Raw genomic sequence first — 25,232 nt, 5'->3', positions numbered from 1 at the left:
AACTCCTTGGTGAGGAGAGAGAAGACAAATCCTAAACTCCTCATATGTGGGGTAGATTTTTGATTTGCCAAAGCAAAATAAATGAAGTTCGAGGATCCAGATTGCCATTTCACAAATTAAATCCCGGGAGATTTTTGTCGTACCAAGCCACCTGTTGTCCTATTTTCTTGATTGTAAGTTTCCTCATATTCCTAGAGAATTCAACACAGTTGTGGATTCTTTAGCCCAAAAAACCCTGTCTAATTAGTACATGACAGTTTGATCAAATTCCACTCCGAGATTGACAGGGTCTTGTACTTCGTGTCCTACATGTCCAACACAAAATGAATAGATTCCTACTTGCAAAAAAACAAAAAACGATGCACTAGACACAACATTCTAAAATGACAGCACCACCTCTTTACACAATGAAAAATCCCCCATCAATGCCCTTGCACGTCCCCTCATCGGCCGTGGGCTGGTGCAGGGCCATGTGACCAGCCAGCGTTCTTCCTGTAAGTTACTACCTAAAGCAAACCAGATTACAGCGCTCACAACAACAATACAAATAGGTCTTCTACCATTGCAAATTTCGTTATATAATGGGGAGGGAAAGCTTTGGGCATCAAGTTTTGGTAAGGTTAGCATTTTCAAAGAAGTAAATAACAAATATCTTCTGATCAATGGATGTTCACGGAACTTAAAAGAACTTGCAGCTTCATTTCAGCAATCCCAGCCGAAGGTTAAGCATCAGATACATGTATATACTCTGCAAGAGAGAGAGAGAGAGAGAGAGAGAGAGAAGAGGCCAGAACAAGCAAGTCCATTCACCCAATTATTAGTAAGGTGCATCCCGGCAATCAAACTACTGTGCGTTGGCACAACCGATAAGTGTGCTCCCACGTCAAGAAAGCGAAAAAGGAGAGAGAGAATCAACAAGTCCATGAAGCAGATCTTTTAATGGAAGGTTTCATCTGTTTATCTTCCTCAAGAGAAACCATACCCAAGTGAGATGGGTCTTCGAGCATCATCTTTGCTACCAAGTAACCTGCAATGGACCAGGTCTGGAATTTACGAGCCTGCTTCCCAATGTACCTGCCAAGTTTTCCATCATAATATTCAGGCCAACTGTCTTTCAACAATCTGCTCTCAGCAAGTTCTATGGCACGTCTTGCAATCTGTGGACGCCCAGTTTTGATGCATGCAGCCGTGAGAAGCCACAGAAGCACTGAACCACAACAAACACACAAAGTGTAAATATGCTCAGGTAAAAAAGATTCTAAAATTTGGAATTGTGACTAAAGGTACAGCTCCAACATGTGTTGTGAACTATAATGTTCAACTGCATAAGCAGTGAGCTTGCATACTAAAGTTAGTAACAAATGATGGGCCCACAGATTTGCAGTAAATTTATGTAAATGAATTTAGAGTTAATGTACAGATAGTAAGAATTTCCAATGACTGTCGAACCTTGTTCGCATGCAGTTATAAATTCAATTCTACCTTGCTGCCTAAAGGCCTGTAGAGCAGGAAACATACCTGGCCAAGATCCTCCATTGTGGTAACTCCACCTGGTATTTTTGGGGTCATAACCTGTCACAATTCGCCATTCATGACTTTCTATGGCAGGATAACAAACTTTTAGTGGCATTTCTCCAACCAATTCCTCCCATCTTGATTCAATGAGATCCATTATTGCTGTAGATTGGTCAGGGGTTGCCAGAGAGGACAAAATTGCAATACAATTACCCAAGCAAAACCAACGGAAGTCCATTCTCGCGGGACTGACATTTCCAACAAAGTAACCTCCATGTGTCGGCATAAAATCTAACACCCAATCTGGAAGAGAATCAGGCATGATGTTGAACTTATTGACTGCGGTGTGAGAATACTCCTCTGTTTTAAAACGATAAATGTCATTAAGCTGCTTTAAATCAAGCCAAAAATAACTACGCATGTGATAGCTCAAGGCGTGGAGGCGTGTAACTATTCTCTCTACAAACTCCTTGCCCTCGACATCTTGCTTAAGTAAAAGCAGAGCACATCTTAAAGCCATGAAGAAAAGTGCTTGTATTTCAATAGGGTAACCATAAACACCCTGGAACATAAATGTTAAGAATAATAGTCAGAAAAAACCATTCGGAAAAAATTAACTAGGGAGAATATTGACCATGAATCATGGGAAGTAATTTTCAGAAACTGGAAATTGTTAGGTGCAAATAATATGTTCAAAAAGATCAGGGACCTCATTGTAGTCTACTAATTAACAAAGACATTTAAAGCGAGTTAATGTGCTTGATATCAACTAATACCAGAACCAGATAGGCATTCAGACGTTAAAAAGCGGGTGAAGACAGAAAATCCCTTTCTATAAGGCATTACAAATTGACAGAAGCTTGACACAATCTTTAGGACAGGATATTTGGCAAAAGCTGTCACAAGGTTTACATCATCAGTGAAAGGACTAAAGCTGATTTGCATGGCATAAGCTCCGTGTGATAAGGTGCAGTCAGTAACCTCCTTTTCAAATAAATTCATACAGAGATTGAAAATTCAATTTCCTCCCTTTATTCTTTTGGCAAGTAGGCACTTTTTTCTATTTTTCTTTTAAAATATCCCCCTACAAGACATTTCTGAACGACTGTCCACACCATCAATCTTTTGCTCCTCTGTAAAATGTCTTTGTGCAAGAGAGCAAGACAAAAACATGAGTCCAACAAGGATAATGGCTGAAATAACAAAACGAGTTGGAGAATTGGAGATTTAATTTCTGAAAATAGTTTTACACGTTGCATGGTGTACACGGTCAGATCTACTTGTACCACCCAATGGCGAACATGAAATAAATATTAAAAAATAATCCAGCTGCTCATGTTTGGGAGGCCTTGTTGTAGGCAGCTAAGTTAAAGTTGGCCCTGCTGTTCTCTCACTGCCTCAGAATTACAGTGCTTGAGACATCAGAAATGGGTTTCTAGCAGAGCATCAGTGTATATGTATTGGGAAACCAGAGCCCTCAACTGTAAGGGCAGTTTTCATCGATTGTAACAGGGAAGTAATTTCTTCGAAAGCCTGTGAAAGCTGATAGCTTGCCAGGCAGGGAATAGTCACAATACCATTACAGTGGTAGTCTTTCTGCTTTGATATTGTTCTTGACTGTTTTAGCAGCCTTTTCTACATTCTTCCTTATCTTTTTCCTTGTCCCCAACTTCAAGGCAAGAAGAACTGGAAAAGGTAAGATTTTATTTACTCTTCAAAAGTATAGCATATTATCTATAATATTTCATGTGTTATGCACTATATTTATCCTATATAGCATGTACAGGACACAAAAAGTAGTGACACAAGCAGATCTTAGTCTTCCAAAAGTAACAAGATCCAAACAAAAGCTGTACTAAATCCAGCAAAGCCTTGCATCAAATACCCCAAACAAAATAACAGAGAACCAGTATGCAAGGAAAGTCTTCGTGGGCACTGAACTTTGTTTTCCAAAAATTCTGCTGTCTTCCAACAGGACCCAAAGTATTGCATGAGGAATCACTTTCCAACAAAAAAATGAAAAAATAAGAAAAAACCCTGCCTTGAACAGAATTGCAGCGCGTCTTGACACACTTTCACATGACTCAATAGTAACTGAGTTACAATTAAATTCAGTCTAAATTATGTTCAAGTTTTCACTTGGACTCACAAGGACAATCAATCTATCTTTTTAACTTTCCAAAGCCTCAGATATTGCTACTACATGTCACCCGATCTCATCCATGATCCGTTGCTGCCATCTATGAAGACAATTTCCATTTCTTACTGCAGGATCACCTGCTTCAACAGACTAAAGACCATCTCACCACCGCCTGTGGTGTGTATCGCTCGAGTGACTTTCATCTTAAACTTTTTGACTGGCTTGTCTATGTAAGCAGTTGCTCTTCCCTTGCCCATATTGTCTACTGCCACAACTCTTTGGGATTCATTCAGCTCAGGGAATATCCTGAATTCCTGACTATTCTTGAAAGTTATAGTTCCACCTTGAGCTGTGAGTGAACTATCTCTAGGAATCTGCATGAGGTCAATATCCAAATCATCTTGATGAAATTCCTAATCAAGTTTCTGGAACCCACTTTCATAGAGCCACTACATGCCCTTCCTAGATCCTGGAAAACTGACTCATCTGGGGACCTCCCTTTGCCTCACTAAAACTGGATTTCAAGTCCAGATAAAATTTGATGCCTCAAATCCAAAAATGATTTTGCCCTTTGTTCCAATAGAAAACAGAAATCGAAGAGACCACTCTGAATCTCCTCACAAGCATTCCGGAAATTCTCATTCTTAAGTCAAGCAGTGGTGCAAATCTAATTTTGCGAAGTTGTAAATTAACAAATCTCCTGATGACATCATACAACATTGAACTCCTTCAGCCCAATTTCTGACCAACAGTTTGTTCTCAGTGTAAACTCCAAAGACCTCTTAACAAGGCCAGAAGTTGCACCTTCTTCCTCCATTTGTTTCACATGGTACAGAAGTCCAGTCATTGTCATATCTCACTAAACCTAAATCATCCCCCCCCCCTCAAAACACACACGGATGCACACACACACACACAAGCTCCCCTTCTTGAAACTAATCTTTGCTATGCTAGTGGATGAGTGTAGAGTGCAACATGGTTGTTGATAGTTGATACTGTTGCATATCTAATTACCTACTCTCAGATCAATATCTTGTCACAATCTCCACTTTTCTTTTCTCTTCCTTACTTTCTCATGATAAATTATTATTCCTTAAAAGGATTAAAAGACTTCAGGCTGAGTGCTAGAACATGTTCCTCCTCTTCATAAAGCCCTAGGACCTTGCAAGGTGGATTGCTAACTAGGAAGGAGGATTTTAATTTCTAAGTAAGACTTCACATGATTTCCTTGCACCTTACTGTCCATGAAAAAAATTTTGAGCAACCAGCAGACTCTAGATTAGACCATTGCCCTATGTGGAAAAACAACGCATAGAGCTCAGAAATAAAGAATGGTCTTTACTCTCAACCATGACAAAAGCGCACAAGCTGTTGCATCTGCTTTAACCCTGTAGTGGCGGGAGCCTCGTGCACTAGGTACGCCTTTAAGGATCATTCATTTTGATTCACAGGTTTGAAAGGTTCAAACAATGGCCTCTTCATCTCCTGCTCCTCCTTCCCCCTTCCCACTCCCCGGTATCTTTTGTACTTGGTTTCTCTTTTACAAGGAATGGTAGGGTTTTGAACTGCTATCCTTTACTCTGATGGCTCTTTTTGGCTCAAAAGCATAATGTTTTGATCTCGACTAGGAAAATGGAGACTTGAGATTAGATTGTGAAGCTAAACTTCCCCCTCCTTACTTGTATGACTGCATCAAGCCCTTAGCTTGGCAAGGGGGTCATGCCATTTCACACATGTATGCATGCATTCATTTTGGAAGACTGCAATGGTGCTTGGATCATACTCCAATGGTTTCCAGACAAAAGAAAAAAAAGGACGTTCCCTCAATTGACTAACCAGTGTTCAAAATTGTTGTCAAGATTGCTGTGAATCCATTGAGGACACCAACCACCAGGCCTAAAAGTCCCACATAGACTACGTCCACTCAAATTTATTTGTTGTTTTCAAATCAAAATGGCAATTGGGTTGTTAAACTGTCAAGGCCACGTCAAACAGATTTTGCCACCACTCCACTTTTACACACACTGCGGCTAAGTCTTACATGACCAGAACCTAAGACAATAGAGCTCAGATTTAACATTGTCACAGCAAAGTCTGACAAATGTTGACATAAAATTTTCTTTCCTTTAAACAAAAAGCCAAGTTTCTGTGTTTGGACTGTTTGGACTGCCACAAGTAGTGTGATAGCCAGTCATCCCTGTACATCAGTGTTATAAGCACTATAATAACAACAAACTCAGCCTTATCCCAACTTAATGGGGTCGACTACATGGATCCAAACAAAACACGGTAAGGAAAACTGAGTTCTAACCAAAAAGGGGATGGGGAAAGAGAAGAGAAATGAAAATTGAAAATGACACATGAAAGATGAAAGATAATAAGAGGAAAGAGGCACAACCCAGCACGTCAGGAGAATCTCAGCTAAATGGGGTCTACTACATGGATCCTTGCCCTCCAATAGGCTCTATCCGAGGTCATACTAGGTGCAAGACCTAGACTATGCATGTCCTTCCTCACCACTTCTCCTATGGTCATTTTAGGCCTGCACCTAGCTCTTTTAGCTCCTTCAATCGAAATCGTATCACTCCTCCTTACTGAGACGTCCCTAGGCCTCCGTTGAATATGACGATACCACCTTAAACAACTCTCTCGGAGCTTGTCATTGATCGGGGAGACTCCCAAGTCCGCTCTAATACCTTCATTTCATACTTTATCCCTCCTTTTTTTTTTCCACACATCCATCTAAATAACATCCTCATCTCTGCTACACATAGCTTATCGATATGATACTTCTTAACTGCCCAACATTCTGCACCATACATCATAGCCGGATGAACAACAGTTGTATAGAACTTTCCTTTAAGCTTCAGAGGAATACGTCGGTCACACAGCACTCCGGACGCACCTCTCCACTTCATCCATCCCACTTTAATTCTATGTGAAACATTATCCTCTGACACCTTCTTTACTTAAAATAGTCACTTTGCGGTATCCCTCCTTCCTTAATTCGCACCATATCAGTAATTCAGTATCCATCATAGTGTGACTAAAATTACACATCATATGCTCCGTCTTCGTTTTACTAATCTTAAATCCTCTTGTTTCCAAGGTTGACCTCCAAAGCTCTAACTTAGAGTTAATCCCTTCTTTTGTCTCATCGACCAAAATGATATCATCAGCAAAGAGCATACACTACGAGAGCTCGTCTTGGATGTTCTTGGTTATATCGTCCATGACAAGTACAAATAAATAAGGGCTTAATGCTGATCCTTGGTTTAGTCCAATTGTAATTGGGAATTCCTTTCCCTGACCTCCCACAGATCTCACACTAGTCACCATGCCCTCATACATATCTTTAATTACATCCACATATTTACTTGAAACTCCTCTCCTCTCTAGAACATGCTTGATTAAATCTCTTGGGACTCACTCATAAACTTTTTTCAGGTCAATAAAGACCATATGGAGATCCTTCTTACTGTCTCTAGTTAGATTTTAGGTTAAGAAAGTAAGTAAGAGAGGAGGAAGAAGTTGGAGGAGGAAGAAGAAGAGGTAGAAGGAAAGAGATGAGAGAGAAGAAGGAGAACAATATTTCGGTAGAATGTATTGTGTGAGAGAGTGTTATCTCTACACCTATATTACTTCACTAATAAAGATAAGAATATTACATGCACCTCCTTAGGGAGGTAAAAGATAAGAAAAGGTAAAAAAGGAGAAAATACACAATAGGGCAACTAGACTAAAGGGTAGTTTCCAAACTACCCTTATCACATAACTTATAACAACTCTAACACTCCCCCTCAAGCTGGAGAATAAATGTCATGCATTCCTAGCTTGCATAGGAGAGTACCAAACTGAATAGAGGTAAGAGCCTTGGTGAAGATATCTGTTAGTCGATCACCAGTCTGCACAAAAGGAGTACAAATGCAGCCAGAGTGTATCTTTTCCTTGATAAAGTGTCGATCCACTTCAATGTGCTTGGTTCTGTCATGTTGTACTGGATTGTGGGCAATACTGATGGCAGCCTTCTTATCACAGTAGAGTCTCATAGGGCCTTCAGTATCAAATCCTAGTTCCTGAACAAGTCTTTTCAACCATTTGAGTTCACACACTCCATGAGCCATAGCTCTAAACTCTGCGTCTGCACTGGATCTGGCTACAACATGCTGTTTTTTGCTCCTCCAAGTAACCAAATTACCTCCCACAAAGGCACAATAGCCGGAGGTAGATCTCCTGTCTGTAATGGATCTAGCCCAATCAGCATCAATGAAACCTTCCACCCCAAAGTGATTGTGCCTTGCATACAACAGTCCTTTCCCTGGAGAAGACTTCAAATATCTGAGAATGCGATACACAGCATCCAAGTGGCCACTCTTGGGGGCATGCATAAATTGGCTCACCACTCCCATTGCATAAGAGATATCTAGGAGTGTCATAGAAAGATAGATAAGCTTCCCCACTAGCCTTTGGTATTTTCCCGCATCATCAAGAGGAGGACCACAATCTTCTCCTAGTTTGTGATTCTGCTCAATAGGAGAACTTGCTAGTTTGCAGCCTAACATCCCTGTCTCTGTCAACAAATCAAGAACAAACTTCCGTTGACATATGTTGATTCCTCTCTTGGTCCTTGATACTTCAATTCCTAAGAAGTACTTCAAGGGACCCAGATCTTTGATTTCAAACTGTTGAGCCAAGTAGTTTTTCAGTTTATCTATCTCAGTTGTATCATCTTTAGTGATCACAATATCATCAACATAGACAATGAGAGCTGTAATGGTACCATTGCCCCGCTTGGTAAAGAGAGTATGGTTAGCTTGGCTCTGAGAATATCCATTCTTCAGAATAGCTTGCCGAAAGTGCTCAAACCACGCCTTTGGTGACTGTTTAAGGCCATATAGTGCCTTCTTGAGGAGGCACACTTTCCCTTCAGCTGAAGGCATTTTGAAGCCTAGTGGGGTTTGCATGTACATTTCTTCTTCCAAATCACCATGAAGAAAGGCATTCTTTACATCCAGCTGATATAATGGCCAATCTTTATTGGCAGCCAAAGACAAATGAACTCTTATAGAGTTGTGCTTAGCCACAGGAGCAAATGTCTCCCGATAGTCAATTCCATAGACTTGACTGTACCCCTTGGCTACCAACCTTTCTTTGTATCTCTCAACAGCATCATCAGATTTATACTTGATTGTGTAGACCCATCTGCATTCAACTGGGACACGTCCCTTAGGAAGATCCACCAATTTCCAACTATCATTCTTCTCAAGTGCCATCATCTCTTCAGACATAGCTTGTCTCCACTTTGGGTCAGACATAGCATCAATAACATTCTTAGGAATAGAAGCATTAGAGAGGGCTGCAATAAAGGCAAGACCTGTAGGAGAAAGAGCATCATAGGAAACAAACTGAGTTATAGGATTAGTACAAATTCTTTTCCCTTTTCTAACAACAATAAGAAGGTCTAATTCAGATGGAGTAGATGGGATGTCACCTGATGGAGGAGAATGAATCTCAGGATGTAGATCCAAAGAGGATTCTTGGTAGATCTTCTTACTACTCTTCAAGCTTTCACCTCTTTTGTACCCAATGTGGTAATCCTTCTCCTTACCCTTCTCATTACAAGAACCACTTTCAAAAAACCATTCTGTTTCACCACCTGATTGATCATCAGGTTCAACCACATCCACAGTCCTGTGTTTGCCAATATCAAGTATAAAAGGAGAGATAGGTAGAGGAGAATGAAGGAAATCCTCAGCAGCCTGTTCACTTCCACCACAATTATTCTCCCCCTGAAGAGGACGCTGAGAAGGGGCAAAGAAAGGGACAGATTCAAGGAAATTGACATCTTTGAAGACAATGCACCTTTGAGAAGAGGGTTGATAGCACTTGTAACCCTTGGTAGTAGAAGAGTACCCAAGAAAGAGACACTTAAAAGCTTTGGGATCAAGTTTAGTGCGAGTGGATTTGTTAACATGTACATAACAAACACAGCCAAAGACTTTAAGAGGAAGAGAGAAAGCAGAAGCCTGTGGAGATAAGATGTCTAAGGGAGATTTGAGATCAAAAAGTTTGGTAGGCATGCGATTGATGAGAAAGGAAGCAGTGAGAAAAGCTGTAGACCAGAAGGTCTTGGGAACATGCATGCCAAACAATGAGAAAGGAAGCAGTGAGAAGAGCTGTAGACCAGAAGGTCTTGGGAACATGCATGCCAAACAAGAGACTACGGGTGACCTCCAATAAATGACGATTTTTCCTCTCAGCAACCCCATTTTGTTGGGGTGTGTCAACACACGTTAGCTGATGGATAATGCCCTGATTAGTAAAGAAGGTTTGGAGACCACCAAACATGTATTCTCCCCCTTTATCAGACCGAACAACTTTGATTCGAGTATCAAACTGAGTAAGAATCATCTGATAAAAATTCCTAAATGCATCACAACATCACTTTTATGTTTCATAAGAATAGTCCAAGTAGCTCGAGAAAAATCATCTACAAAAGACACAAAGTAGCGATAGCCAAATAAAGAAGTAGTAGGGGAAGGTCCCCAAACATTAGTATGCACAATGTGGAAAGGAGCAGATGTTCTATTACCATGATATGGATAAGAAGGACAGTGTTTGGCAAACATACATGACTCATAGTGAAAAATATGAGAAGAAACAATAGAAGAAAATAAGTGAGGTAATTGTTTCCTCATTACAACAAAAGATGGATGGCCAAGATGACAATGCCATAACATAATAGACTCCACAGAACTACTATCATGGCGTCCACACACATAGGGTTGAGCTGTGGGCAAAAAAGGCTAAAAAAGATAAAAGCCTTGCTCCTCACGTCCACTACCAATAATCCTCTTCGTCACCAAATCCTAAAAAAGACAATGAGAAGGAAAAAAAGTGACACAACAGTTTAAAGATTTTGTCCAATGACTCATAGAGAGAAGATTAAGAGTAAGGTTAGGGACATGAAGAACAGATGTAAGAGAATAGATGATGTAACAGGGCTACTGCCCTTACCAGAGATGGAGGAAAGAGAGCCATCAGCTACCCTAACCTTATCCTTACCAGAGCAAATGGTATAGGAATCGTAATAATGTGACGTACCAGTCATGTGGTCAGTGGCACCAGAGTCAATGACCCAAGACTGGGTTGTAGTAGAAGCTGAGGATGAAGAGGAGCTAGCCATTGTGGGTGTAGGAGATGTGCTCAGCTATGACATGACCCTGCGAAACATTGCATCAGCCAAAGTAGAGTCATCTTATGTAGCATCTGCCTCAGTCATAACAGAGTATGCACCTCGAGCTCCCCCTCTACAGCCACCACGAGCACCACCTCGTGTACCAGGAGGATGGCCATGAAGAGTCTAACATCTATCCTTGGTGTGCCAAGATCTCCCACAATGATCACATTTAAACCTGTCTCTGCTACCTCCACTAGCACCACTTGTCTCTAGTCTCTACTGCTCTGTCTTCCCCATGGTTAGGCCCCTGGCCTCTACCACCACCACGAGTGTCCCGGAAAGAGGAAAAATTGAAAGCTGATCTCTCAAGAGATGATGTTGGAGCTGGTGCCATAGCAGCCTGCCGAGTCTCCTCACTCTGTAAATAGCTACAAACTTCATCAAGAGATGGAAGAGGGGACCGGCCTAAAATCTGGAGCCTGATTGGCTCATAATTAGGGTTCAGGCCACCAAGTAAGGTAAAGACACGCTCCTTTTCAAGAGTGCGATACACCTTTGCTTCATCCTCTGGATTAGTCAACTGGAGGTCCCTATAGTGATCATACTTCTCCAAGAGACTAATATAAGCACTGTAGTACTCAGAAATGATCCTGTCACCCTGCCTCATTGAATTAATCTTTTGGTGGAGCTGATAGACCTTGGCAGAGTCAACTACCCTGTCAAATGTCTGGGAGACACTGTCCCAAATAGCCTTGGTAGTTTCTTTCCTCATAAACCTTCTCCCAATCTCTGGCTTCATGGAGAAGATTAACCATGTCATTACTGTAGAGTTTTCAGTCTCCCATCTCTCATAAAGGGGCTTTAGTAGCACCTGTAATATATCCAAGCTTCCCTTTACTCGTAAGGGATAGCTTCATAGAATGTGACCAGTCCAAGTAATTAGTGTTATCAAGCTTCACGATGGAAATTTGTGGATGTGAGCTCTCATAAACAAACTGAGGGGCTGTTGGAGTGGGTTGTGACCCAGCCGAACCAAGCCGAGAAGTCTCTGAATTAGCCATCTTGTAGGGAAAAAGGCACTTAACCATAAACTAGGATACCAATCCAAGTGGGGAGTATACACTCAACCCAAAAAGAACCCAATCACAAGGAAAAACACAGAAACAACTTTGATAACACTTCTCTAATACTCTCCAAAGAGTAACATTCACTTTAAACAAGCTTAATAGCTTCACAAAAACTGTGCATAAGCATTACTCAACAAAGGAGGCAGCATATTGCAGTCCAAATACAAGAAAAGCAGAAGTCAGGCATTCTCGGCTTTACCTAGGCAGAAAACAGAGTTCCACGAAAAAGAGTTGTGCTCATTCAGGGCCTTCAAGCAGCAAGAAGGAGCACATGGGCCTTAACCAGCACCCTTGGACGATTCTAATGCACCATTCCAAACCTCAAACCCATGCCAAGAGAGAGAGAGAGATACAGAGATTGCAAGCTGAAGTTGGGGGTAACTCTAGCAGTGGCTAGAAATGCTTCAAATCATCAAGAGAGCTTCATCCAAGCTCAAACAGTAGATGCAAACACAAGGATGGGTTGTATCAAACCTATTTCATGCTCCTTTCAACAGATTTTTTACATAGGGAGCTTCTCCTTGAAATCCTTTATGCCCTAAGATTTCAAAGAGAAGGAAAGAATAGGGATAAGAAGTTGAATGTGACTCTCAAAAACTAAGCTCTGATACCAAGTTTTGGTTAAGAAAGTAAGTAAGAAAGGAGGAAGAAGGAGAACAATATTTCGGTAGAATGTATTATGTGAGAGAGTCTTATCTCCACAACTATATTACTTCACTAATAAAGATAAGAATATTACATATACCTCCCTAAGGAGGTAAAAGATAAGAAAAGGTAAAAAAAAGAGAAAATACACAATAGGGCAACTAGACTAAAGGCTAGTTCCCAAACTACCCTTATCACATAACTTCTTACAACTCTAACACTATATCTTTCCATGAGCCTCCTCAATAGGTAGATAGCTTCTGTCGTGGATTTACTTGGCATAAAATCAAATTGGTTCACCGAGATATGAATCTCTTCTCAAACGGGCGTCAATAACCTTCTCCCAAAGTTTCATAGTGTGACTCATAAGCTTTATCCTTCTATAGTTATTGCAGCTTTGGATATCATCTATATTTTTGTAGATCAGGACTACAATGCTTCTCCTCCATTCATCTGGCATCTTCCTTGTGTTCATAATCCTGTTAAACAGATTGATTAACCAAAAAACCCCCACACTCTCCAAGGATTTTCCGGATTAAAAGCCTCTGCAGTTCGGGGATCTTGTGGTGCCTTGCAGTTCGGGCCTTTCTTCTCGAGCTTGGCATCGTTGCATGTCGCATCTTCCACGTGTCGAGCTCTCAAGCTCGAATTGCAAGGCACCGCAAGATGCCCGCACTGTAGAGGATTTTTTTTCCAGATTTTCCACACTTCAATTGGAATCCCATCCGGGCCTGGAGTCTTGCCTGCTTTCATCTTTCTTAAGGCTTCTTTAACTTCCGCCACACTAATCTTTCTCACATATCTATGATGTGTGGTGTCTTGCTGAAAAATGTAATCGCCCAGGTCATTTATACTCGACCTATCTCCATTTAGTAGGTCACAAATATACTCATCCCATCTCTTCACAATGTCCTCATCCCTCATCAATACTCTTCCATCAACACTCTTAATGCACCTCACCTGATCGAAATCTCTAGTCTTCCTTTCTCTCATCTAAGCTATCTTATAAATAGCTTTTTCCCCTTCTTTAGTGTTTAGGTTGGTATAAAAAAGATCATCATATTTCTTCACCCGAGCCAACCACACAATCTTCCTAGCTTTATTTCTGGCATCAATATGTCTCTTTTTATCCTCTGATTCTTTAGTCCTTTGTCTTGACTTAAAACAATCTTTCTTGGTTTTAATGGCTGCTTAGACCTCATCGTTCCACCACCAAGTCTCCCAAGGGGCTTGACGAGTACCCTTCGCTTCCCCTAATACATCTTTGGCCACCCTCTTAATACAGGTCATCATCTCGTTCCACATCTCATTGGTGTCTCCCTCAAAGTTCCACTTTCCTTGTTGGACCACAATATCAGTAAATGTCATTAGAGACTCCCCTTTTAATCTCTACCACCTTATCTTAGGGTACATAGGTTCCCTCCTCCTATTCTTCTGTGCATTGAGGTACATATCCAAGACCACCATTCTATGTTGGGTAGTTAAGCTCTCCCTAGGGATAACCTTACAATCCTTACACGCCGTTCTGTCTGCCCTTCTTGTAAGGAAGAAGTCTATTTGGCTGGTATGGTTCCCACTTTTATAGGTAACTACGTGCTCCTCTATTTTTTCAAAGAAGGTGTTCACAATGGGAAGATCATAAGATACCGCAAAGTCTAGGATTGAGGTCCCCTCCTCATTCCTCTCCCCAACCCCAAAACCGCCATGGACCCCTTCATATCCTCTACGGCCAGTTCCAATATGTTCGTTCAAGTCACCTCCAACAATAATCGATTCATTCTGGCCAAAACCTTGCATTAAATCATCCATGACTCTATGAATTCCTAGAAAATACGCTTACTACTTTCATCCAATCGTACTTGGGGTGCATAAGCGCAAACAATATTGACAACCTCTTTCTCCAATAATAGTTTGATGGATATGATCCTGTCTCCCAGTCTTTTGACTTCTGCAACATCGTTCTTTAGATCTTTGTCCACTATTATGCCCACACCGCTTTTGTTACTGTGGTCTCCCGAATACCAAAGTTTGAAGTCATCCAACACCTTAGCTTTGTTACCCTTCCATCTTGTCAGTTGGATATAAGCGATATTAATTCTCTGTCTCCTCATGACATCTACTAACTCCAGTCTCTTACCCGTTAAGGATCCAATGTTCCAGAAAGCTAGTCTAATCCTACGTTTTTGGGCTGAAATACTTCCTCTCACTTGCCCTTGACTACTTATCACCATACTCTGGCGTCGGCACGGCACAGCGCAGCTCGTTGCTTACAGGGGACGCCCTAAAAAAAAGAGGACGTAGAGACATGAGACAAAAGCACGAAGGGATCAAGAAAAAGGATCCATGCAAACGTGGATTGGCTGAAAGTACTATATAATAAGATGGTGCCGGCTGCCTACCTGACGCACAAATTAGGTAAAAAATAAGATAGAATAGTAAAGAAAAAGTAGAAAAAGTCACTTAAAGCATTGAGTACATATACTCAAAAAAGTGTTAGAAGTCATGTAATAGGGGTAGTTTAGGAACTAGTCCCATTACTAGTTGCCTTATTATGTAATTATGATTTTCTTCTTTATTTCCCTTATACCTCCCTAGGGAGGTGGATGTAATTTCTTATTTGTTATGATTGAATTAATATAGGTGTATGGAGAAGCCTCTCCAACACAATCGATCACAACCCAAATATTCTCTTCTCTCTTCTCTCTCTTCTCTTGCTATCTTCTTCCTCCTCCAACTTCTTCCTTCTCTCTTCTTACCTCCTAAACCTAAAATCTAACTTGGTATCAGAGCAGGCTCAAGGTTTGAGAGTCGTGTTCAGTCCCTGTTTTCATTCTTTCTCTTCTCTTTGAAATCCTTTGTGTCTAAGGATTCCAAAGAGGAGATTCCTGTGTACAGCTTTGCTTGAATGAGCCTCTTTTGATGATCGAAGGATATACCTGAGCTGTTTTTGAAGCTCTCTTGAATGTTTAGATCTCACATAGCTGCTGCTACAAGTTCCGCCAGGTTCAGGTTCAGGTTGCAGCTACTGCTATTCTCGGATTGCTTTTGTATCTTGGCCAGGCTCATTTGCATCGCCCTAGGACACTTATGAGGATGGCTATGATCTTTCTTGCTGATTGAAGAAGCCATATAAGCAGATTTGCTTCTTGTGTGGGATCCTCTGTTCTGCCCAGGTAAACCCGAGAGTGTTTACCCTTTTTACTTGCTTTGAGCTACAGTTTGATGCTCTCTTGGTTGAGGGATGTGTATGCACAGCCTTTGTGAGGCCTTTCCTCTTGTTTGGAGTTGATACTACACCTTGCAAGCTTTGTGGTACAGTATTATAAGGGACTGCTTGCTGGACTGATGTTGGAATGCACTAGAAGTGCTTAATTTAAGTCCTCTTAGAGATTTGCGGCTAGGACTGCTTCAGCAGTGTGCTATCCTAGGCTGCTTATTGGACTTTTTGCTTGTTTGGGTTGAGTGTGTACTCCCCACTTGTCTTTGGTATTCTTGTTTATTGTCAAATCCCTTCCATCATGCCTGATTCGGATACATCTGTGCTTGGTACTGCTGATTCACAGCCCCCTACTGTTGTCCCTCAGTTGGCTTATGAGAGTACTCACCAACAGATTTCTTTTGTGAAGCTTGATTGTACTAATTACCTAAATTGGTCACACTCTGTGAGACTTTCTCTTAGGAGTAAGGGAAAACTTGGATATATCACAGGTGCTATCAAGGCTCCCACAACTGGTTCACCTACTTTTGATAAATGGGAGACTGAAAATTCTACAGTTATGACATGGTTGATCTTCTCCATGAAGCCCGAGATTGGGAGAAGATTTATAAGGAAGGAAACAGCCAAAGCTATTTGGGATAGTGTCTCTGTGGCCTTTGACAAAGTAGGTGACATTGTCAAGGTCTATCAGCTCCATCAAAAAATTCACTCATTGAAACAAGGTGACAACACTATTTTTGAGTACTACAATGCGTTCCTTAATCTTGTGGAGGAGTATGATCACTACAGGGACCTTCATTTGACCAACCCAGAGGATGAAGCAAAAATGTATCTGACTCTTGAAAAGGAGCATGTCTTCTCTTTACTTGGTGGTCTGAACCCTGACTATGAGCCAGTTAGACTCCAGCTGTTAGGCCGGTCTCCCCTTCCCTCTCTTAGTGAAGTCTGTAGTTACTTACAGAGTAAAGAGACCAGGGGGCTTACTATGACACCACCACCAGCATCATCTGAGAGGTCAGCCCTCAATTCTAGTTCTGTTCGAGACACCCGTGGAGGTAGTAGAGGCCCAGGGCCTAACCGTGAGGAAGCCAGTACTGTGGAGACAGTTGGTGCCAGTGGAGTTGGGCTAGACAGGTTTAAATGTGATCATTGTGGATGCACTGGACACACCAAGGATAGGTGTTGGTCTCTCCATGGTCGTCCTCTTGGTATGCGTGGTCGTGGTGGCCATAGAGGGGGAGCTCGAGCTCATTCCGCGGCGGCGACTGATGCTGATGCCCCACAGGATGACTCCACCTTCATGGATGCAGTGGTTCGCAGGGTTGTGTCACAGTTGACCACATCTTCTACATCTAGTATGGCTGGATCCTCATCATCCTCAACTTTGCAGGTCTCCACCTCAGCTTCTACTGCCGTCCAGTCTTGGGTCATTGACTCGGGTGCCACAGACCACATGACTGGTACAACTCATTATTATGATTCCTATACCATTTGCTCTGGTAAGGACAAGGTTAGGGTAGCTGATGGCTCCCTTTCCTCCATATCTGCTAAGGGTAATATCCCCGTGACATCATCTATTTCCCTCTCTTCTGTTCTTCATGTCCCTAACCTTACACTAAATCTTTTATCAGTGAGTCATCTGACTAAATCTCTCAACTGTTGTATCACATTTTTTCCTTCTCATTGTCTTTTTCAGGATTTGGTAACGAAGAGGATTATTGGTAGTGGACGTGAGGAGCAAGGCCTCTACTTTTTTTATCCGTTTTTGCCCACAGCTCATTCCTATGTGTATGGACATAATGATAGTAGTTCTGTGGATTCTGTTATGTTATGGCATCGTTGTCTTGGCCATCCATCTTTTGTTGTAATGAGGAAACAATTGCCTCACTTATTTTCTTCTATTGCCTCTTCTCATGTTTTTCAATGTGAACCATTTATGTTTGCCAAACATTGTCGGTCTTCATATCCTTATCATGGTAATAGAACTGTTGCTCCTTTTCATATTGTGCATACTGATGTTTGGGGTCCTTCCCCTACTACTTCTTTATTTGGCTTTCGTTACCTTGTGTCATTTGTTGATGATTTTTTCCGTGCCACATGGACTGTACTTTTGAAGCATAAGAGTGATGTTTGTGATGCCTTTTAGAATTTTTACCAAATGATCCTTACTCAATTTGAGACCCGCATCAAAATTGTGCGATCTGATAAAGGGGGAGAGTACATGTTTGGTGGCCTTCAAACCTTCTTTACTACTTATGGCATTATCCATCAGCTAGCGTGTGTTGACACGCCCCAACAAAATGGGGTTGCTGAGAGGAAAAACGCCATCTACTGGAGGTCACCCGTAGTCTATTGTTTGGCATGCATGTCCCCAAGACCTTCTGCTCTGCAGCTCTTCTCACTGCCTCCTTTCTCATCAATCGTATGCCTTCCAAGCTTCTTAATTTCAAATCTCCCTTGGACATCTTATCTCCCAAGGCCTCTGCTTTTTCTCTTCCTCCTAGAGTCTTTGGCTGTGTTTGTTATGTGCATGTTAACAAATCTGCCCGCACTAAACTTGACCCCAAAGTTCTTAAGTGTCTTTTCCTTGGGTACTCTTCTACTACCAAGGGGTACAAGTGTTATCATCCTTCTTCCCGCCGATATATCATTTCCAAGGATGTTACCTTTCTTGAGTCAGTCCCTTTCTTTGTCCCTTCTCAGCATCCTCTTCAAGGGGAGAATTGTGGGAGTGAGCAGGCTACTGATGATTTCTTTCTTTCTCCTCTACCTACTTCTTCTTTTATGCTTGACATTGGGAAACACAGGACTGTAGATGTGGTTGAGGTTGATGACCAACCACCAAGGGGGAATACAGATTTGGTTGTTGGAAGTGGTTCTGGTAAGGAGAAGGATTACCACATTACATACAAAAAAGGTGAAGGCTTGCATAATACAAGAAAGAAGACCTACCAAGAGTCCTCTTCAGATCCAGATCCACATCCTGAGATTCATTCTTCTCAATCAAGTGACATTTCTTCTCCTCCATCTGATTTGGACCTTCCTATTGCTATTAAGAAAGGGAAAAGAACTTGTACTAATCCTATATCCCAGTTTGTTTCCTATGATGCAATTTCTCCTACAGGCCTTGCCTTTATTACTGCTCTCTCTATTGTTTCCATTCCCAAGAATGTCATTGATGTTATGTCTGACCCAAAGTGGAGACAAGCCATGTTTGAGGAGATGATGGCACTTGAGAAGAATGGTACTTGGCAGCTTGTAGACCTTCCCAAGGGACATGTCTCAGTTGGATGCAGATGGGTCTACACAACCAAGTACAAATCTGATGGCAATATTGAGAGATACAAAGCAAGGTTGGTGGCCAAGGGGTACAGTCAAGTCTATGGAATTGACTATCAAGAGACATTTGCCCCTGTAGCCAAGCATAACTCAATAAGAGTTCTTTTATCTTTGGCTGCCAATAAAGATTGGCCTTTATATCAGTTGGATGTGAAGAATGCCTTGCTTCATGGTGATTTGGAAGAGGAAGTGTAGATGTAAAGTCCTCCAGGCTTCAAGATGCCTTCAGCTGAAAGGAAAGTGTGCCTCCTTAAGAAGGCTCTATATGGTCTCAAACAGTCACCAAAGGCTTGGTTTGAGTGCTTCCGACAGGCTATTCTGAAGAATGGATATTCCCAGAGCCAAACTGATCACACTCTCTTTACCAAGCGGAGTAATGGTACTATCACAAATCTCATTGTCTATGTTGACGATATCGTGGTCACAGGAGATGATACAGCTGAGATAGGTAAATTGAAGAGCTACTTGGCACAGCAATTTGAGATCAAATATCTAGGTCCCTTGAAGTACTTCTTAGGAATAGAAGTATCAAGGACCAAGAAAGGAATCAACATATGTCAGAGGAGGTTTATCCTTGACTTGTTGACAGAGACAGGGATGTTAGGCTGTAAACCAGTAAGCTCTCCTATTAAGCAGAATCACAAACTAGGAGAGGACTGTGGTCCTTCTCTTGTTGATGCGGGGAAGTATCAAAGGCTAGTGGGGAAGCTTATCTATCTCTCTATGACTCGTCCAGATATCTGTTATGCAGTGGGAGTTGTCAGCCAATTCATGCATGCTCCCAAGAGTGACCATTTAGATGCTGTGTATCGCATTCTAAGGTATTTGAAGTCCTCTCCAGGGAAAGGACTGTTGTATGCAAGGCACAACCACTTGAGAGTGGAAGGTTTCACAGATGCCGATTGGGCTGGTTCCATTACAAACAGGAGATCTACCTCCGGCTATTGTACCTTTGTGGGAGGTAACTTAATCACCTGGAGGAGTAAGAAACAGCATGGTGTGGCTAGATCTAGTGCCGAGGCAGAATTTAGAGCTATGGCACATGGAGTGTGTGAGTTCATCTGGCTAAAAAGACTTGTTCAGGAACTGGGATTCGACACTGAAGGACCCATGAGACTGTACTGTGACAACAAGGCTGCCATCAGTATTGCTCACAACCCTGTTCAACATGACCGGATTAAACACATTGAGGTTGATAGGCATTTCATCCAGGAGAAGATAGACTCTGGCTGTATTTGTACTCCTTTTGTGAAGACTGGTGATCAGTTGGCAGATATCTTCACCAAAGCTCTTGGCTCTCCTCAGTTTAGTTCTTTCCTAAGCAAGCTGGGAATACATGATATATATTCTCTAGCTTGAGGGGGAGTTTTAGAAGTCATGTAATAGGGGTAGTTTAGGAACTAGTCCCATTACTAGTTGCCTTATTATGTAATTATGTTTTTCTTCTTTATTTCCCTTATACCTCCCTAGGGAGGTGGATGTAATTTCTTATTTGTTATGATTCAATTAATATAGGTGTATGGAGAAGCCTCTCCAACACGATTACAACCCAAATATTCTCTTCTCTCTTCTCTCTCTTCTCTTGCTATCTTCTTCCTCCTCCAACTTCTCCTTCTCTCTTCTTACCTCCTAAACCTAAAATCTAACTAAAAGATGGGCAGATAAAAGGCAAAGTCGACAGTAGTTTGGACGAGATAAAATAAAACTCATGCTACCAAATAGAGGCAAGTAAAACCTCCTACACAGTCTAGCATAGGCACATGAGAACAAAGTTACAGCTTGCTCAGGGGTACACAAACAGTGAAGGTAAAGAACTTACAACCAGAATATCACTAAGCACTAATAAAGCAGGCAGTAATACAATAAAGCACTGACAATCAGCAAGATAGTATATTTAAATAGAAAATCAATACACATTCATAAACAGGCAGAGATACAGAGAGAGAAAGAGTGCAGCAAGTATTAAAACAGTATACTACTAAACATCTACCAGTAACACAATAAACACTAATACGCAGACAGTAATTAAGAAATATAGCGGGTGAAGCAAGCAGTGAATTAAAGCAGTATACAACTAAACATACAGCAGCAGAATAATAAAGGGTACAGTGTACACTAGAAGCACAATCAAGGAGAAGGGGTCAAATAGTATACAAAACCACTTCGACACTAATACAGAGCTAAGGGTCTAACCAAACAGAGTCAAGGGTGGATTAGATAAGATGAGTGTTGGGCAGTTAAGAAGAGTAATATAGATAAGATGAGTGTAGCAGAGATGAGGATATTGAGGAGGATGTGCAGCAAGACCAGGAGAGATAGAGTAAGGAATGTTTGTATTAGACCGAATTGGGAGTTGCACCAATCCAGGACAAGCTTCGTGAGAGCCCGCTTAAGGTGGTTTGGTCATGTCCAAAGGAGACCCATGGATGCACCAGTAAAGAAGAGTGACCAGATTCAATTTAAAGGAGCTAAAAGAGGTAGGGGCAGGCCTAAAATGACTATTGAAGAAGTGGTAAGAAAGGATATGCATATGGGAGGGCTCGATCCTAGTATGACCGCAGATAGAGTTGTTTGGAGGACAAGGACCCGTGTAGCCGACCCCTCGTAGGGGGATGTTCCTGGGATGCTACTTTAACTATTGCTTAGACTTTTCCCTTTAGTAATTTTATTTTATTTTATTTTATTTATTTATTTACTAGTATTATTATTTTTTAAAACCCTTTTTTTTTTTTACCTTTTTACTTCCTTCTACTGCTCCTATTTCTATTACTGTCATGGTCTCTTCAGATCCATGTAGCCGACCTCATTTAGTAGGGATAAGGTTATGGTTGTTGTTGTTGATTGATACAATTGCAGAGGCTGGCCTAGGGTTCAAGGGTCCACCCCATATGAGGTAATGAATGTTTATTTACCTCAACAGAAGTCTGAGATTGATGAGTACATTGGTGAAATGAGGAGTATGTGAGAAACATATGGGGTAACTATAATGGCAGATGGTTGGACTGGGCCTACAAGAAAGTCCATCATCAATTTTATGGCCTATTGTGATGGGAGAACAGTTTTCCTCAAATCTATGGATGCATCCAAAGAGATAAAGGATGCAAAATACATTTATAGATTGTTAAAGGAAGTGGTTGAAAAAGATGTTGGAATAGAAAACGTTGTCCAGATTGTAACGGATAACGGAAACAACTTCAAGAAGGCCGGTGAGAAGATGATGAATAACAGTAAGTACCGGCTCTTCCCGACTCCTTGTGCGGCCCATTGCATTGATCTAATGCTAAAGGATATGCGCAAGTTAAAGTTGGTGAAGACTGGGGTGGAAAGTGCAAGACAAGTCACCAACTTTGTATATAACCACTCCTTTGCACTAAATCTATTGTGGGAAAAATGTGGGTGACTTGGTGAGGCCGGGCATCACTAGATTCACCACAAACTACATTGCCCTAAAAAGCTTTGAGACAAAGAAGGTCGGGCTGAGGTCTATGTTTACTTCTGAGGAGTGGTTTGGATGGAAGGGTTCCAATACCAAAAGTGGGAAGGAAGTACAGGCAACCATGTCCTCTGAGGAATTCTGGACAAAGCTAGGCAAAATGGTGAAAATTTTGGAGCCAGTGGTTAAAGTTCTACATATAGCAGACTCCGCTCTCAATGGCCCCACCATGCCAGTCCTATATGCTACCATTGATTTGATGAAGGATAGTGTCTACAATGTGGCTCCTCGTAGTAGCAAGCACTTCTTGGATATTATCAATGTTCGCTGGGAGAATCAACTTATGCATCCACTGCATAAGGCTGGTGAGTAATTTTATTTATGTAACTAATTCATATCTTAGTAATATTACTAATTACCTATGCATTTGAAAATATCTGATTTCTATATGTCAATTTTCATCATACTACTTGAACCCCAAGTATCAATATAATAATAGGCTTGTGTTGGATACTCAACTTATTGACGCTGTGAAACAAGTAAAAAAGTTAGAGCTAGATGGTAAACTACAAGCTATATGTAACAATGAGGTGAGTCTTATAATTCATTTGGAATATAATTAGTAAGTAGTAATTGTAAACTTGTAATCCAGCTGAATGGTGGGTGCTGTATGGGGAATCGGCTGAGAATTTAAGGAGAATAGCAATCAAGGTTCCTGCCCAAACATGTTCCGCATCTGACTATGAGAGGAACTGGAGTACGTTTTCGCTCATCCACTCCAAGAGGCGCAACAGATTGGGTTCCCAACGTTTATCTGACTTAGTGTATGTGCACTACAACTTGAGGCTGAAAGTGCAACACCTACGCATGGGACATGAGGGACAAAGGGGCACTATTGACCTCACCGACATCTTTCAGGTCTCATTGACATCTTTCAGGTTGACTCAGACGATGAGGACCCTATTATGGATTGGGTGAAGGATAGAGGTGAGCTGGTGTTGGATCAAGAGGGAAGTAGGCCAGACCCCATGATAGCTCACAAGATGGGTGCTGATGTGGATGAGTATATGGCTAACGAGGGTCAGATACATGCACGGGAAGCATCACCCATACCATTCCAGATTTTCAGCCCACAGGTGGCAATGCTGATGAGGATGATGACTGGTCCAGGTCCTCAGGTGGTACTTATAGGAATCAAACTCAGACTCAAACTGGAAATGATGGAAGTGATGGTGATGGTAATGATGATGGCAGTGATGATGATGGTGGTGGTGGTGGTGGTGGTGGTGAAGCATTTGATGGAATGCGAGAGCATTATGTGGTAAAGGAGTCGACGACGCCCGTAGAGCCAGTCTGATTCACCGAAGAAACACAATTTGATCATGTCACACAAGATACGGACCACGGTGTACGTGAGCCCACACCCGCACCCTCACAAACTCCCTTATCAATTATCATACACCAAGAAGCGTAGGGGTCGACAGACACAGGCAGCTAATTATATGGATATTGATGACTTATCTAGCTCTGTTGGAGGATTGAGTATGGGTGATAGGGAGGGAGGATCGAGTGGGCATTGGCGTGCCCCATCTTTTGATGCACATACCACTCCATCGTCTTGGGATTATAGTAAATCACAACCTCACAGTGGATATGGATATGAGTATGGGTAGTTCGTTGGGGATAGGAGCCTATGACTCCCAGTCCCAGTACCAAGGACATACTAGATCATCTTTTGTGGACAACATCTTTTCATACCCTAGCTACCCAACTCACCAGTCGTACATGCTGCCATCGCCGACATCACATCATACAAGATCAGTGGGTAGTAATGGTTCTTCTTCACAGTCACAGATTGGTAACCCATATCCTAGGATGGGTTACCTTCAGTACGTTGATGACTCCATTTAAATGGCAATTGTGGATGACTACACTCATTTCTTCTCCCAAACTATACCGTGGTCCACGTATGTCCTTCAGACAAAGAGCAATGGCCATCGACTCCAACGGAGCATGAGTAGGGTCGATCCAGGAAGGAATAGCAATTATTATTAGGATTTGTTTTATAACAGTTGTGAGTCTTGTGAGTTGTGACTTGTGAATTGTGAACTTGTGACTTTGTGTACTGACTATTGAGTATTGAACTAATGACTTTATGCACTTATGAATTTTTTAGTTCAAAGTTTAAACTAAAGGCTACATTTGACTTTATTTTTTATTCATTACTATGTTTAAATTTGTTATTATGTCTTTTAGTACTTATACAATGTGTATTTAACTATTTATACATCAGGGTCCGACCGTATATTGTCAATCAAGGGTGCAAACCCAAAACACCACTTTGAGTTCACTTTTTTGCAATATGAAGGTTTAAATCTGTTTATTTAGCTTAAATAAGGGTGTACATGAAGTATCATGCCTTAATATGGCCAAAAACTCACCAAGATGGACTGCCAAAATAGGGCAGAAAAAATTACCATATTTCGGTGAAATTTCAGTATATTTCGGATATTTCGGAAATCTCGACCTGCCCGAAATGGTGAGACGAGACGAGATCTTGAACCTTGGTTATGTTCCACCCTACTGCTAAAGGAGTCTGGGATGATTTGAAGCCTACTTTCTCTCAAGAAAAGAAT

General features: G+C 41.5%; 1 protein-coding gene across 3 annotated transcripts in view; it reads right to left on the bottom strand.

Moving 5' to 3' along the window:
- Positions 1-676: 676 nt before the first annotated feature.
- Positions 677-25,232, bottom strand: part of LOC122662037 (probable alkaline/neutral invertase B) — a 41,395-nt gene continuing 16,839 nt past the window's right edge. For 2 of the 3 annotated variants that reach the window (XM_043857586.1, XM_043857588.1), the window contains exons 4-6: positions 1,519-2,077; positions 902-1,207; positions 677-783 (exon numbers count right to left, since the gene is read on the bottom strand). In XM_043857586.1, coding sequence (XP_043713521.1) covers positions 912-1,207; positions 1,519-2,077 — 855 coding nt within the window. In that variant the 3' untranslated portion in view covers positions 677-783; positions 902-911. Of the gene's footprint in view, positions 784-900; positions 1,208-1,518; positions 2,078-25,232 lie in introns of those variants that run through there. The other variant, XM_043857587.1, reaches the window with a different exon arrangement.

This window comes from Telopea speciosissima, chromosome 5 (genome assembly GCF_018873765.1).
Source record: "Telopea speciosissima isolate NSW1024214 ecotype Mountain lineage chromosome 5, Tspe_v1, whole genome shotgun sequence".
NCBI classification, from domain to species: Eukaryota; Viridiplantae; Streptophyta; class Magnoliopsida; order Proteales; family Proteaceae; genus Telopea; species Telopea speciosissima.
Note: the sequence above shows the minus strand (reverse complement) of the source record. Positions and strands in the feature narration are given on the sequence as shown.